Consider the following 12,034-nt stretch of genomic DNA (forward strand, 5'->3'; position numbering starts at 1 on the left):
GATGAGGGAACTGAGGCACAGAGAAGTGAAGTGACTTGCCCAAAGTTGCACAGCTGATAAATGGCAGAGCCGGGATTAGAACCCACGACCTCTGACTGCCAAGCCTGGGCTCTTGACACTAAGCCATGCAACATATCACCATTAGTTACGGGTTCTTGGGAATTCAAAAGCATTGGAATTGCATTTTTTCAGTTGCTCAGTTTCAAATGTTGTTTTCTGTCCTGCAACATGAATTTCAGGAGTAGTCATTTTCCCTTTTGGGCTTTACATTTCATCTGATTTAAAGTGGCAGTTCTTATTTATGCATTTTGCTTCCCAGGTGAAACCCTTGTTTGGACTATTTGTTGGCCAAACGTGGACCCAATCCTGGGTCATTCATTACGGTCAGTCACTAAATCGTATTTATTGAGTGCTTACTGTGTGCAGAGTACTGTACTAAGTGCTTGGTAGAGTAAAATTTAACAATAAACAGACAGTTCTGCCCACAATGAGCTTACAGTCTAGAGGGGAAGACAGACATTCATATAAATGAGTAAATTACCAATAAGTACATAACTTGCACTTCCCAAGCACGTAGTACAGTGCTCTGCACACAGTAAGCGCTCAATAAATACAATTGAATGAATGAATGAATTAGTGGGAAGCAGCGTGGCTCAGTGGAAAGAGCACGGGCTTTGGAATCAGAAATAATTGGTTCAAATCCCGGCTCCGCCACTTGTCAGCTGTGTGACTTTGGGCAAGTGACTTCACTTCTCTGTGCCTCAGTTACCTCAATTGTAAAATGGGGAAGAAGACTGTGAGTCCCCCATGGGACAACCTGATCACCTTGTAATCTCCCCAGCTCTTAGAACAGTGCTTTGCACATAGTAAGTGCTTAATAAATGCCATCATTATTATTATTATCATTATTAAGACTGTGAGCCCCACATGGGACAACCTGATCACCTTGTAAACTCCCCAGTGCTTAGAACAGTGCTTTGCACACAGTAAGTGCTTAATAAATGCCATCATTATTATTATTATCATTATTATTAAGACTGTGAGCCCCACATGGGACAACCTGATCACCTTGTAAACTCCCCAGGGCTTAGAACAGTGCTTTGCACACAGTAAGCGCTTAATAAATGCCATCATTATTATTATTATCATTATTATTAAGACTGTGAGCCCCACATGGGACAACCTGATCACCTTGTAAACTCCCCAGCGCTTAGAACAGTGCTTTGCACACAGTAAGCGCTTAATAAATGCCATCATTATTATTATTATTGACTGTGCGCCCCACATGGGACAACCTGATCACCTTGTATACTCCCCAGTGCTTAGAACAGTGCTTTGCACATAGTAAGGGCTTAATAAATGCCATCATTATTATTATTATCATTATTATTAAGACTGTGAGCCCCACATGGGACAACCTGATCACCTTGTAAACTCCCCAGGGCTTAGAACAGTGCTTTGCACACAGTAAGCGCTTAATAAATGCCATTATTATTATTATTATTAAGTGCTGTGGGGCTGGGTGGGAGGGGTGAATAAAGGGTTATGCAGAAGGGAGTGAGAAAAGAGGAAAGGAAGGCTTAGTCTGGGACGGCTTCTTGGAGGAGATGGGCCTTCAGTAAGGCGTTAAAAGGTGGGGAGAGTCATTGTCTTTTGGATTTGATGAGGGAGGGCATTCGAGGCCAGAGGCAGGATGTGGGCAAGCCTACAACGGCGAGGTAGACAAGATACACAGTGAGAAGGTTAGCATTTGTCTAGAGAAGTGTGCTGGCTGGATTGTAGTAGGAGATTAGTGAGATGAGCTAGGAGGAGGCAAGGTGATTGAGTGCTTTAAAGTCAGTGGTGAGGAGTTTCTGTTTGAATAATAACTGTGTTGTTTGTTAATAATAATAATGGCATTTATTAAGCGCTTACCATGTGATTATTATGTGCAGCACTGGGGTAGATACAATTCAGTCAGACACAGTCCCTGTCCCATATGGGGCTCACAGTCTAGGGAGGAGGGAAAACATGTATTTAATCCCCATTTTTTGGAGAATGAATTTGAAGCATGTTGAGGAGGACACAGAGGTGCTTTCAGAGCCCCTTTGTCCTCCCCCAGCAAAGCACAGAGAAGTGACTTGCCCAGCGTCACACAGCAGGCAAGCAGTGGTCCCCCGATCCCCAGGCCCGTGCACTTTCCATTCGGCTACGGTGTGTCTCCCTCAGCCCGGTGGCTTAAGACTGATGCTGTTCATTCTTAGAACTGAAGCACGAAATCCACGTGTGGAAGTTGACGGCCCAGCGCATCAACCCTGCTAGTCGGGAGGAGACGGCCGTGAAGTGCCTCCTCACGCAGAAAGTGCAGGCTCTGGAGTTCCTCCTGAAGAGAAAGCTCAAAACATTTCAGAGGTACAGCAGCAGCGATGTGGTTTTCCGAAGCACCCTCAGAATCTTGGAGGGGGTGGGGTTCTTCAGAGAAATAGTCAAATTATTATTATTATTGTGGTGGGGTGGGCTGGGGGTGGCTGGATATCTAATTTTGTAGGAAATGAAAAGGATCTGTAACTTGATGCAGTTTATGGATTATTATAATATGTGTTAGAAGCAGCATAGCCTAGTGAGTAGAGCCTGGGGCTGGGTTCTTAATCCTGGCTCCACCACTTTTCTGCTTTGTGACCTTTGGCAAGTCACTTAACTCCTGTGGGCCTCAGTTACCTCATCTGTAAAATGGGAATTAAACCCATGTGGGGCATGAACTGTGATTGATTGGTTTGTATGTACCCCAGCCCTTAGTACAAGCGCTTAGTATAGTGCTCTGCACACAGTTAAGCACTCAATAAATACAATTGAATGAATAGTACAGTGCTTGGAACATAGTAAGCACTTAATAAATACCATAAAGAAAAATAATAGGGATCCTATTGAAAGAGGACAAAGAACAGTAAAAATACTGAAATGCATTTAGTTCCTCTATCATCGTCATCATCGTTATCGTATTTGGTAAGTGTTTTCTATTTGCTAAGCACTGGGATTGACACAAAATGATCAGGGCAGCCACAGTCCCTGTCCTGGGGAGGGAGAGCACATAGTGAACTCTCGATTTGCAGATGAGGAAACTGAGGTGCAGAGAAGTTAATGGATCTGCCCAAGGCCACCCAGTAGGCCAATCGTAGAGCCAAGATTAAAGGCCTGATATTGTTTGTTGACTTTCTCCATTTAGTCCCCTCTTCTAGAATGATTTGAAAAATTTAGTGCCTTAGGAAGAGCATTTCACTTTTCTCATGGTTCATCTGAGATTTTGAAGATTCCACAATGGAAAATGAGCAGCAATAAAATGAAATATTCAGTGATTTGCTGAAAAAGCACTCCTGGAGGTTTGGGCCCGAGATCATGAAAAGTAACAAAAGTAACAAGCAACAACCACCATTACCTTCTAATCTGCCACCTCATCCACACCCAATATCCCTTGAACTCAGTCCTCGAATGTCTGTTAGTTTGGGATATCACCCCTCCCTCCCCAACACCAACATAGTACTCCCTTACAATCCTGACTTCCCTAGATGCCAGAGATTCAACCCTGCCGTCTCTGCAGTCAACCAGTGCTATTTATTGAGCACCTGCTCAGGGAAGAGCACTGTACTAAGCACTTGGGAGAATATGGTATAATAACGGAGTTGCTCCCTGCCCACCCAGAACTCCCACTCTAGAGTCGAGAAGTTTAGAGTAGCAGCATGGCCTAGTGGATAGCGCTTGAGCTTGGGAGTCAGAAGGACCTGGATTCTAATCCTGACTTTGCCACTTGTCTGTTGTGTCACCTTGGGCAAGTCACTTCCCTTCTCCATGTCCCTGTTATCTCATCTGTAGTATGGGGATTGAGACTGTGAGCCTCCTGTATCCAGCCCAGTTTGCTTGTAGCCACCCCAGCACTTAGTCTAGTGCCTGGCACATAGTAAGTGTTTACCAAATACCACAATTATTATTATTAATTATTATTAGAGTGACCCTAGGCACTTCCACTCTGGGGTGAAAAAAGAAAAAAAATCAGTGATCCAAAATTTGTGGTTTAGGTGCATGGTAGGTTATCAATTAATCAATCAAGCAACTGTATTTATTCATTCATTCAATCGTATTTATTGAGCACTTACTGTGTGCAGAGCACTGTACTAATCGCTTTGGAAGTACAAGTTGGCAACATATAGAGACGGTCCCTACCCAACAACGGGCTCACGGTCTAGAAGGGGGAGACAGGCAACAAAAGAAAACATGTGGACAGGTGTCAAGTGCTTACTATGTGCAAAGCACTGTATTCAGCGCTTGGGAGAGCACAGTACAACAGAATTGCCAGACATGTTCTCTGCCCATACCAAGTTTACAGTCTAGACAGTAAACAGTAGACAGGCAGACAGTAGGCAGGTAGACATTAATATGAATAAATAAGTCATTTATAAAATATAATTTAAGGATATGTATGTAAGGTCTATAGGAGTGGGGGTGGAGCGAATATCAAATAATAATAATAATAATAATAATAATAATGGTATTTGTTGAGCGCTTACTATATGCCAGGCACTGCTCTAATTGCTGGGGTAGATGCAAGATAATCAGTCTGGACACAGTCCCTATTACACATAGGGCTCACAGTCTTAATCCCCGTTTTACAGATGAGGGAAATGAGGCACAGAGAAGTTAAGTGACTGACTCAAGGTCACCCAGCAGACAAGTGGCGGAGCCAGGATTAGAACCCATGCCCTTCTCCCAGGCCCGTGCTCTATCTACTAGTCCGTACCGCTTCTTAAATGTCCTAAGGTCACAGATTGAAGTGCATAGACACAGAAGGGAGAATGAGCTTGGGAAAAGAGGCCTTTCTGGTCTCTCTGTCTCCAGCCTATGCTGTCTCTTTCCTCTCCAGCCCATATTTCACCATGCTACCCAGATCATTTTTTGAAAAAAACTGTTCAGGCCATAACTCCCCACTCCTCAAAAACCTCCAGTGGTTGCCCAGTTACGTCCACATCAAATACAACTCCTTACCATCAGCTTTAAGGCATTCAGTTAGCTCTCTCCCTACATCCCAGCCCTCACGTTCTGCTCCGCGGACGCCAACCTCGATCTCACCTTATCCTGCCCTTGCCCACGTTCTCCCTCGGGCCTGAAACTCCCTCTCCGCTTCACATCAGACAATCCACCACTCTCCTCACCTTCAAACCCTCTCTCATATCACATCTCTGAGAGGCCTTTCCAGACGAAGCCCTTTATTTCTCCCATTTGTCGTCCCGCGTGCGCCGATTATGCCCTTGGCTCTGTACCTTAGAACAGTGCTTTCTTTGCACATAGTAAACTCAATCAATCAATCAATCAATCGTATTTATTGAGCGCTTACTGTGTGCAGAGCATTGTACTAAGCACTTGGGAAGTACAAGTTGGCAACATATAGAGACAGTCCCTACCCAACAGTGGGCTCACAGTCTAAAAGAGTGGGCTCACAGTCTAAAAGACTCCTACTGAGAGCTCACCTCCTCCGGGAGGCCTTCCCAGACTGAGCCCCCTTTTTCCTCTCCCCCGCCCTACCTCCTTCCCCTCCCCACAGCACCTGTCTATATGTTTGTACAGATTTATTACCCTATTTATTTTGCTTGTACATATTTACTATTCTATTTATTTTGTTAATGATGTGTGTCTAGCTTTACTTCTATTTATTCTGATGGCTTGACACCCGTTCACATGTTTTATTTTGTTGTCTGTCTCCCCCTTCTAGACTGTGAGCCCGCTGCTGGATAGGGACCGTCTCTATATGTTACCAACTTGTACTTCCCAATCCTGGCTCCGCCACTTGTCAGCTGTGTGACTTTGGGCAAGTCACTTCACTTCTCTGGGCCTCAGTTCCCTCATCTGTAAAATGTGGATGAAGACTGTGAGGCCCCACGTGGGACAACCTCATCACCTTGTAAACCCCCCCCCCAGCGCTTAGAACAGTGCTTTGCACATAGTAAACGCTTAATAAATGCCATTATTATTAGTAGTAGTAGTACAGTGCTCTGCGCACAGTAAGCACTCAATAAATATGATTGATAGTAAGCACTTAGCAAATGCTATTATTATTATTATTATTATTATTATTATTATTATTATTATTATCATTACCTCAAGCACTTTGATACTTATCCCAGTCCCACAGTAGTTATGTAAATAATCTTATACTCACTTAATTCCTTGATCTCTAATCTAGTTTAATGTTTGCATGTCTTAGTGGCTTTGCTTGGGCCTGAGAGTCAGAAGGACCTGGGTTCTAATTCCGCCTCTGCCATGTGTCTGCTGTGTAACTTTGGCCAAGTCAATTACTCTGGAGAAGCAGTTTGGCTTAGTGGATAGAGCATGGGCCCGGGTGTCAGGCGGTCATGGGTTCTAATCCTAGCTCTGCCACATGCCACAGCTGGGTGACCTTGGGCCAGTCACTTCACTTCCCTGGGCCTCAGTCGCCTCATCCGTAAAATGGGGAATAAGAGTGTGAGCCCTATGTGGGACAGGGACTATGTCCAACCTGACTCTCCTGTATCTACCCTAGTGCTTAGACCATAGTAAGCATTTAACAAGTACCATAATTATCAGGGCTTAATACAGTGCCCAGAGCTTAGTACAGTGCCTGGCACATAGTAAGCGCTTAACAAATGCCATTATTCTTATTATTATTATTATTATTATTATTGTTATTCTCTTGGCCTCAGTTACTTCATCTGTAAAATGGGGAATAAGAGTGTGAACCCTATGTGGGACAGGGACTATGTCCAACCTGACTCTCCTGTATCTACCCTAGCGCTTAGAACATAGTAAGCGCTATGGTACTTAACAAGTACCATAATTAGCAGGGCTTAATACAGTGCCCAGAGCTTAGTACAGTGCCTGGCACATAGTAAGCTTTTAACAAATGCCATTATTATTATTATTATTCTCTTGGCCTCAGTTACCTCATCTGTAAAATGAGGATTAAGAGTGTGAGCCCCATGTGGGACAGGGACTGTGTATCTACCCCAGAGCTTAGGACAGTACCAGGCACACAGTAAGCACATAACAAGTACCACAGTTATTATTATTTATTATTTCCCCCATAGACTATAAACTATTTAATAACTGTATTTATTGAGCGCTTACTGTGTGCAAAGCACTGCACTAAGTGCTTGGGAGAGTACCATATAACATCAAACACATTCCCTGCCCACAGTCTAGCGTGGGAAATGAACAATAATAAAAATAAATAGATAAATAAATGACAGATCTATACAGGCGGGGATCACATCTGTCAACTTGGCCAAGCCCTCTGCCCATACAAATGCCATTGATTGATTAATTGATTGATCAAAATCTATTCTTCATGCAGCTGCTGGCCCAGTGCTTAGAACAGTACTTTGCACATAGTAAGCGCTTAATAAATGCCATTATTATGATGATTTTGAGTCATCCCGTGGCACACATCTCTCCTAAGAATCCTACACTGGTTTCCCATGTTCTTTCTCGTCAAGCAAAATTCCTCATGATTGGCTTCAAGGCTTTCTGCTCATTCACTTCATTCCTCCCACATTAACTAACCTCGCTCTCCGCTCTTCCGCTTCCGTTCCCTCACTCACACCATTCCCCAGCCTGGAACTTTTTCCTTCCCCACATGAATCAAATCAAATCACAAACTCTACCCATCTTCTCAACCCTTCTAAGATCCCAACAAGACTTCCCCAGCACTCCGACCCCCGCCAATCCACCAACCACCCCTTATTCAGCCCCACTGCACTGGAGTACAGAGCCATAATGTATTAATTTAAATTCATGCTACCCACTCTGTTGTACTGTCCTTTTCCAAGTTCTTAGTATGGTGGTCTGCACTCAGAAGTGTTCAATAAATACGGTTGATTGATTAATTACTACTACTACTACTGCTGGGGTGGATACAAGACAATCCTGTCTCACATGGGGTTCACCATCTCAGAGGTAGGTAGAGCAAGTATCTTTCCTTCATTTTAAAGACGAGGAAACAGGTAAGGAGAAATTTAAGTGAAATTTAAATATAAGGGAAGCAGCATGGCTCAGTGGAAAGAGCACAGGCTTTGGAGTCAGAGGTCATGGGTTCAAATCCCGGCTCTGCCAATTGTCAGCTGTGTGACTTTGGGCAAGTCACTTAACTTCTTTGGGCCTCAGTGACCTCATCTGTAAAATGGGGATTAAGACTGTGAGCCCCCCGTGGGACAACCTGATCACCTTGTAAACTCCCCAGCACTTAGAACAGTGCTTTGCACATAGTAAGCACTTAATAAATGCCATTATTATTATTATTATTATTATTTTGCTCAAGGTCACCTAGCTGGCTTTAGGCCAGACTGGGGACTTGAACCTCTCTCCTGACTACTAGGCTACTTTCATTAGAAACCAAGCAAGCTGGTTTGTGGCCAAACTACCGGAGCAAAACTGAGTTCCCAAAGGCTGACAGATCCTGTCCAGAAATGGCTGCTCAAGGATGTAGCTGAACTGTTAACTCTCCTGCAAACTCTAATGAACACGATATTCTTTTTCAGACAGATATCTCAGGAAGATAAAAACTGGGAGGCAAACATCCAGGAGCTCCAAAAGAAGGTGAGAATGGAAGGAGGGGACCCATTGGCTTTCTGAAGTTTCCAGTGGTTTTATTCTTGGAACTGCTTCCCTTGGCTTTCCAGCCTCGATGCCTAGATAATAATAGGTAGGTCGGGGAAGGGAGGTTCTTATCTCACCTCCCTGTCTAGGTAAGAAGAGGGCTACAGCTACTCAAAAAGCAGTTTTGTTTTGGTGATGTCCCAGCTAAATTCTAAGAGAACTTAAAGGCTGAATGAAGGTGGGCGGGAGGCGGGGAAGATGGATGGATATGGGTTACCGACATGAAAACTGGTGAAGTTGGAAGTCTGTACCCTCTGAAAAAGGATTAATGAATTTATTTTTTAAATCTCGGTCCAATAAATTGATTATTTTATAGTAGCTAGATAGAAGCTCCCTATTCATTGTAAAAGTTCAACTTGAAGCTACTCTCCCACCAACCAAGAACCAACTGACTTTTGTTGGAGGCAGATTGTTTGAGGAGTATTTCAGTACGGCGGTCTTTTTGAGGTGGAGCACAAGAAACATGAAGATTAGCCTCATGAAAAGCAAGGGATTGTTTTCGGTCTTTTCTGGTCCACTCAGAAATAGGATACAATTGAGAGTGGTATTCTAGTCCGTTCTTTTATATTTAGAGGAACCTGCTTTGAACTCTCAGTAAGGCAGGGCCTAATGAAGGTGGAGTCAGAAATGTAGTTGACCTGAGAAACTAGGGAATGAGAAATTCAGAAATACCCACATCCCAAAACTTCTCCCCCGTCACTGACAGTCTTCTCCATCCGCGGGCTTACACAGCATCTAGTTAACTCATCCAAACAATCTCCTCTCCCTCCCCTAAAGTCCTCAATGAAACAACCATCTTACACTTCCCCAGCAGTGTCCTCATTTCTCTCAGTCTGACTTTGCTTGCATGTTTAATTATTTCCTGCTTTTTCTAGTGGTCGTCCACTTGTGCTTTTCTGTTCACCCTCCTCCAGTCTCCAGGTGATTTATTTTGTTCCTCGCTGTCTCTGGGCCTTGGGCTGGGCCCTAGGCTGTGTTCCTTTATCAAAAAATGGTGTATATTAAGTGCTTACTATGTGCCAGGCACTGTACTTAGCGCCGAGGGTAGATACCAGCAGATTGGGTTGGACATAGTCCCTGTCCCAAGTAGGCTCACAGTTTCAATCCCCGATTTTACAGGTAAGGTAACTGAAGCCTAGAAAAGTGAAGTGACTTGCCCAAGGTCACACAGCCGACAAGTGGTAGAGCCAGGATTAGAACCCATGACCTTCCGACTCCCAGGCCAGGTCTCTTCAGTTTCCCCCATCCTCCTTTGAGGCTCTGAGTTCTTTTTTTGGGTCCTGGTTTGTTTCTCTTTCCTTCTCTTTGGGATTCTCTTTCCTATCCTATTTATTTATATTAATGTCTGTCCCTCCCTCTAGACCGTAAGCCCACGGTGGGCCGGAAAAGTGCGTACCAACTCTTTTATATTGTATCTCCCAAGTTCTTGGTACAGTGTTTAGAGAAGCATCTCGTGGAAAGAGCACGGGCCTGGGAATCATGGGCACTGGGTTCTAACCCTGATTCTGGTGGCCTTGGGCCCCTTAACTTTATTATGCTTCACTTCCTTCATCTGTAAAATGGGGCATAAAGTCTCATATGGGAAAGAGACTGGGTGCTTAATACAGCACCTGATACTGCATAGTAAGTGCTTTACAAATACTATAACAAAGCTAGACTGTGAGCCCGTTGTTGGGTAGGGACCGTCTCTATATGTTACCAACTTGTACTTCCCAAGCGCGTAGTACAGTGCTCTGCACACAGTAAGTGCTCAGTAAATGCGATTGAATGAATAACAAAAGTACAGGAAGCCCTCAGTAAGTACCACTGATTGATGAATTGATTGATTATCCCGGCCCTAGGTCTCCCTTGTCTTTAATTCTTTTCTGTTTGGGCTGCGCTTCCCGACCCGTGACCCAATGAGAGCTGCTGTTCGGAGACTCACTTGCTCTTCCTATTTCAGCTCCCACTGGGAGGATCTGAGGTGAAGACACACGCACACACATACACACATATACACCCCAACCCCACCCCATTCAGGCATACGCAATCATGTAGACAACCACGTAATCACACATACATGAAGACACATTAAAGCACAGAAACATCAGCATCATTTTCATTGAGTGCTTATAGCTGCAGAGCATTCTGCTAAGCGCTTGGGAGAATGCACTGCAACAGATTCCCTGCCCACAACAAACAGCAAGCGCTTAGTACAGTGCTCTGCATACAGTAAGCGCTCAATAAATACGATTGAATGAATACTTACAGTCTAGAGGGCACACACATGTGTTTTATGTGCATGAATAAGAGAAGAGGTAGGGCATCTGTCTCTGCCCCAGCAATTTCTGATTTCCACATTTCTTTCCGGCGTGTGTTTGGGTTGGAGGGTTTCAGTCCCATTCGGCTCCTGTGGGGTCAGAAGCCTCAGACCCTTGAATACCCAACATTACAATGTTACCTTATAATAATAATGATAATAATAATAATAATAATGGCATTTTATTAAGTGCTTACTACATGCAAAGCACTGTTCTAAGCCCTGGGGAGGTTATAAGGTGATCAGGTTGTCCCATGGGGGGCTCACAGTCTTAATCCCCATTTTCCAGATGAGGTAATTAAGGCCCAAAGAAGTTAAGTGACTTGCCCAAAGTCACACAGCTGACAGTTGGCGGAGCAGGGATTTGAACCCCTGACCTCTGACTCCAAAGCCCAGGCTCTTTCCACTGAGTCACGCTGCTTCTTAATCCTGCCATGCTCCCCTTATCCTGCATCCAGACCAGCTAATGCGAAAGGCCAGAGACTGAGGAGCATTGATTAACTCTCTCCCTTCCCCCTCAAATGGAGATTGGAGATACTGTACCTCATAAATGATTGACTCTGTGATGTCTTGATATTTCAAAACATGAAAGCTCATTGGTTTTTAACCATCCCAGATTTATCACTTTAGAAAGCAAGCACTATCATCGCAGGCTTTTCACAAGTCCACATTTCAAACCTCTTTCATTGGAGAGAGAGGCAGAGGAGCCAATTCAGGCAGGACAAAAAATGCATCGGAGAAAGCACAAGGATTTCCTGGGTAACACCGGGCCGTTTCCTTCCCACAGCACAGAATAGCGGACGGAATCCTTCTCGTCAAATGCCTGTTGGTGCTGGGATTTGTTATCTTCGTTTTCTTTCTTAATTCGTTCGTCCCTGCCATACATCTAGATCTAGGTAAGTGTGATTTCTTGGCCTTATTTGGGGATGGGGAACCAGGGTGGTTTCTGAACTCCCGCTCCACCTTCAGTCCAGGCCAAACTGGCCCCACGGAAATATTCATTCAATCGTATTTATTGAGCACTTACTGTGTGCAGAGCACTGTACTAAGCACTTGGGAAGTACAAGTTGGCAACATATA

General features: G+C 44.2%; 1 protein-coding gene across 1 annotated transcript in view; it reads left to right on the forward strand.

Annotated features, from left to right (window-relative positions):
• OCA2 (OCA2 melanosomal transmembrane protein) overlaps positions 1-12,034 on the forward strand; it is a 207,786-nt gene that overhangs the window by 101,994 nt on the left and 93,758 nt on the right. Inside the window, exons 16-18 of the mRNA XM_038760386.1 lie at positions 2,244-2,391; positions 8,538-8,595; positions 11,742-11,850. Of these exons, the coding sequence (XP_038616314.1) occupies positions 2,244-2,391; positions 8,538-8,595; positions 11,742-11,850 (315 nt within the window). The remainder of the gene's footprint in view (positions 1-2,243; positions 2,392-8,537; positions 8,596-11,741; positions 11,851-12,034) is intronic.

The sequence above is a fragment of the Tachyglossus aculeatus genome, chromosome 18, assembly GCF_015852505.1.
Source record: "Tachyglossus aculeatus isolate mTacAcu1 chromosome 18, mTacAcu1.pri, whole genome shotgun sequence".
In the NCBI taxonomy this organism is placed as follows: Eukaryota; Metazoa; Chordata; class Mammalia; order Monotremata; family Tachyglossidae; genus Tachyglossus; species Tachyglossus aculeatus.